Here is a 1827-nt window from a genome sequence, read left to right as displayed (position 1 = left end):
TCTCCAACGTGATAATGATCCCAGAAAAGACAAGCATCTCCAACGTGATAACGGCCCCAGAAAAGACAAGGATCTCCAACGTGATAATGATCCCACAAGAGACAAGAATTCCCAACGTGATAATGAACGCTGCTGTAATAAAGAATGTAAGAATAATAAATGTTCTTCACTTCCAATATTTATAATTGGTCACTCAATGGGTGCAAGTATTGCTTTAAGAACATTACAACTCTTAGCGAAGACACAAAACAATGGAAAAAGAAAATTAAACATTCAAGGATGTATTGCATTATCAAGTATGATTCGTTTTCATAAAATAGGTTCACCACGTTCATATAAATATAAATATTTTTATTTACCATTCTCAAGATTAATTAGTGGCTTCTTTCCAACGACAAGAGTTGTTAGAAACAGGAGATTTAAAAGATGTCCCTATATGAATGATATTGTTAATTATGATAAAATTATATACAGAAAGGGGGTCACCTTAAAATATTTATATGAACTTCTAAAAGCAATGAGTAACTTAGAGCATGATATGGAATTTATCCCCCGTGATATTCCTATATTGATAATTCATTCTAAAGATGATATTATATGTGGTTACAAAGGTGTACTAGTATTTTTTAATAGATTACGTAATGATAATAAGAAATTGATCACGGTAGAAAAAGTGGATCACTCATTGACCGCAGAGCCTGGGAACGGAAAGGTCTTGGAAAGCATCGCAGATTGGATTGCACATTTAAACACAAAGAAAAAACTGGCCGAACCTTTAGGGAAAAACTAAAAGAGAAAGCTATTTTATTTTTATTGATAAAATGATCTTAAACTTATGCCAGTTATCTCAAAAGAGAAAAGAAGAAACCATTATATGAAAATTGATAATTTTCACATTATATATGGGCAGGCACATATATGCAGACTTCTATTTAATTTTTTGTTATTTTTTTCTTTTTGGTATTCCACCGTTTTTTTTAGTCATCCGTGTAAATAAATTACGTCTAAGACAACTGACATTTTGAAATATTTTTTACACTTTGTTTATCCCACCATTTTGGTTAAAAAATAAAGAAAAAATGTCTAAAATAATACTAATTATGTATATTAGAACTTTATTTATTCCTAAAGATTAAAAAACGAAAATTAATCATAATATAATATTATACTTTCATTACATATTATATATTCCACTTCTGAGGATCTATTGCGTAAATAGCGGGAAAAAGGTTGAAGGAGTCGAATTATTGATCATTTCACGTTTACATCAATGTATTCTACTTTTTTGCAATTATTGAAATATTAGGAATGTATGTAGGGCATTTCCTATTCTATGTCAAAGGAAGTGTAAAATGAAAAATCCCAGAATTAATCTTTTCCGAATAATTCTCATGCGTCCATAGGAGTAGATGCATATGCGAATAAGAGAATATTGGTAAATAAATTTTCCCTAACTGCGCAGAAGTACGCTGCATGTAATAAGAAAATTATAAGGCGAAAAAAGTGGAAAAGTAGTCTTCATATCTTTTAATTTCTATAAGGTACTTTGCCTAAAAAATCATAATAATACCTTTCAGAAGAAAGGGTTTAAAATGTTTTAAAAAAAAAAAAAAAAAAATTGAGCATTACACGAATGCCCAAATATATAATAAGACGAAGACAACTTTAAGCAAAGAAAAAGGACAAATATTCTTAAGGAAAATAACTGATAGAACTAACTCAATGAAAGAAAATGGTGTTAAACTTAAAATGATAAGTTCAACCTTTTAGGTAAATATGTTGAAATATGAATAAAGTAGAAATTCCATACTGCTGCAGCGGAGGCAG

The 1827-nt window shown here is 29.6% G+C and overlaps 1 protein-coding gene across 1 annotated transcript in view; it reads left to right on the top strand.

Moving 5' to 3' along the window:
* The window catches only part of C922_04594 (hypothetical protein), a gene marked incomplete at both ends in the record, with an annotated part of 1512 nt that extends 722 nt beyond the window's left edge, over positions 1–790 (top strand). The window contains 2 exons of the mRNA XM_008820173.1: positions 3–146; positions 237–790. Coding sequence (XP_008818395.1) covers positions 3–146; positions 237–790 — 698 coding nt within the window. The remainder of the gene's footprint in view (positions 1–2; positions 147–236) is intronic.
* Positions 791–1827: the final 1037 nt, after the last annotated feature.

Source organism: Plasmodium inui (assembly GCF_000524495.1).
Source record: "Plasmodium inui San Antonio 1 unplaced genomic scaffold supercont1.26, whole genome shotgun sequence".
Lineage (NCBI taxonomy): Eukaryota > Apicomplexa > Aconoidasida > Haemosporida > Plasmodiidae > Plasmodium > Plasmodium inui.
This window is presented reverse-complemented; position numbering and strand designations above follow the sequence as displayed.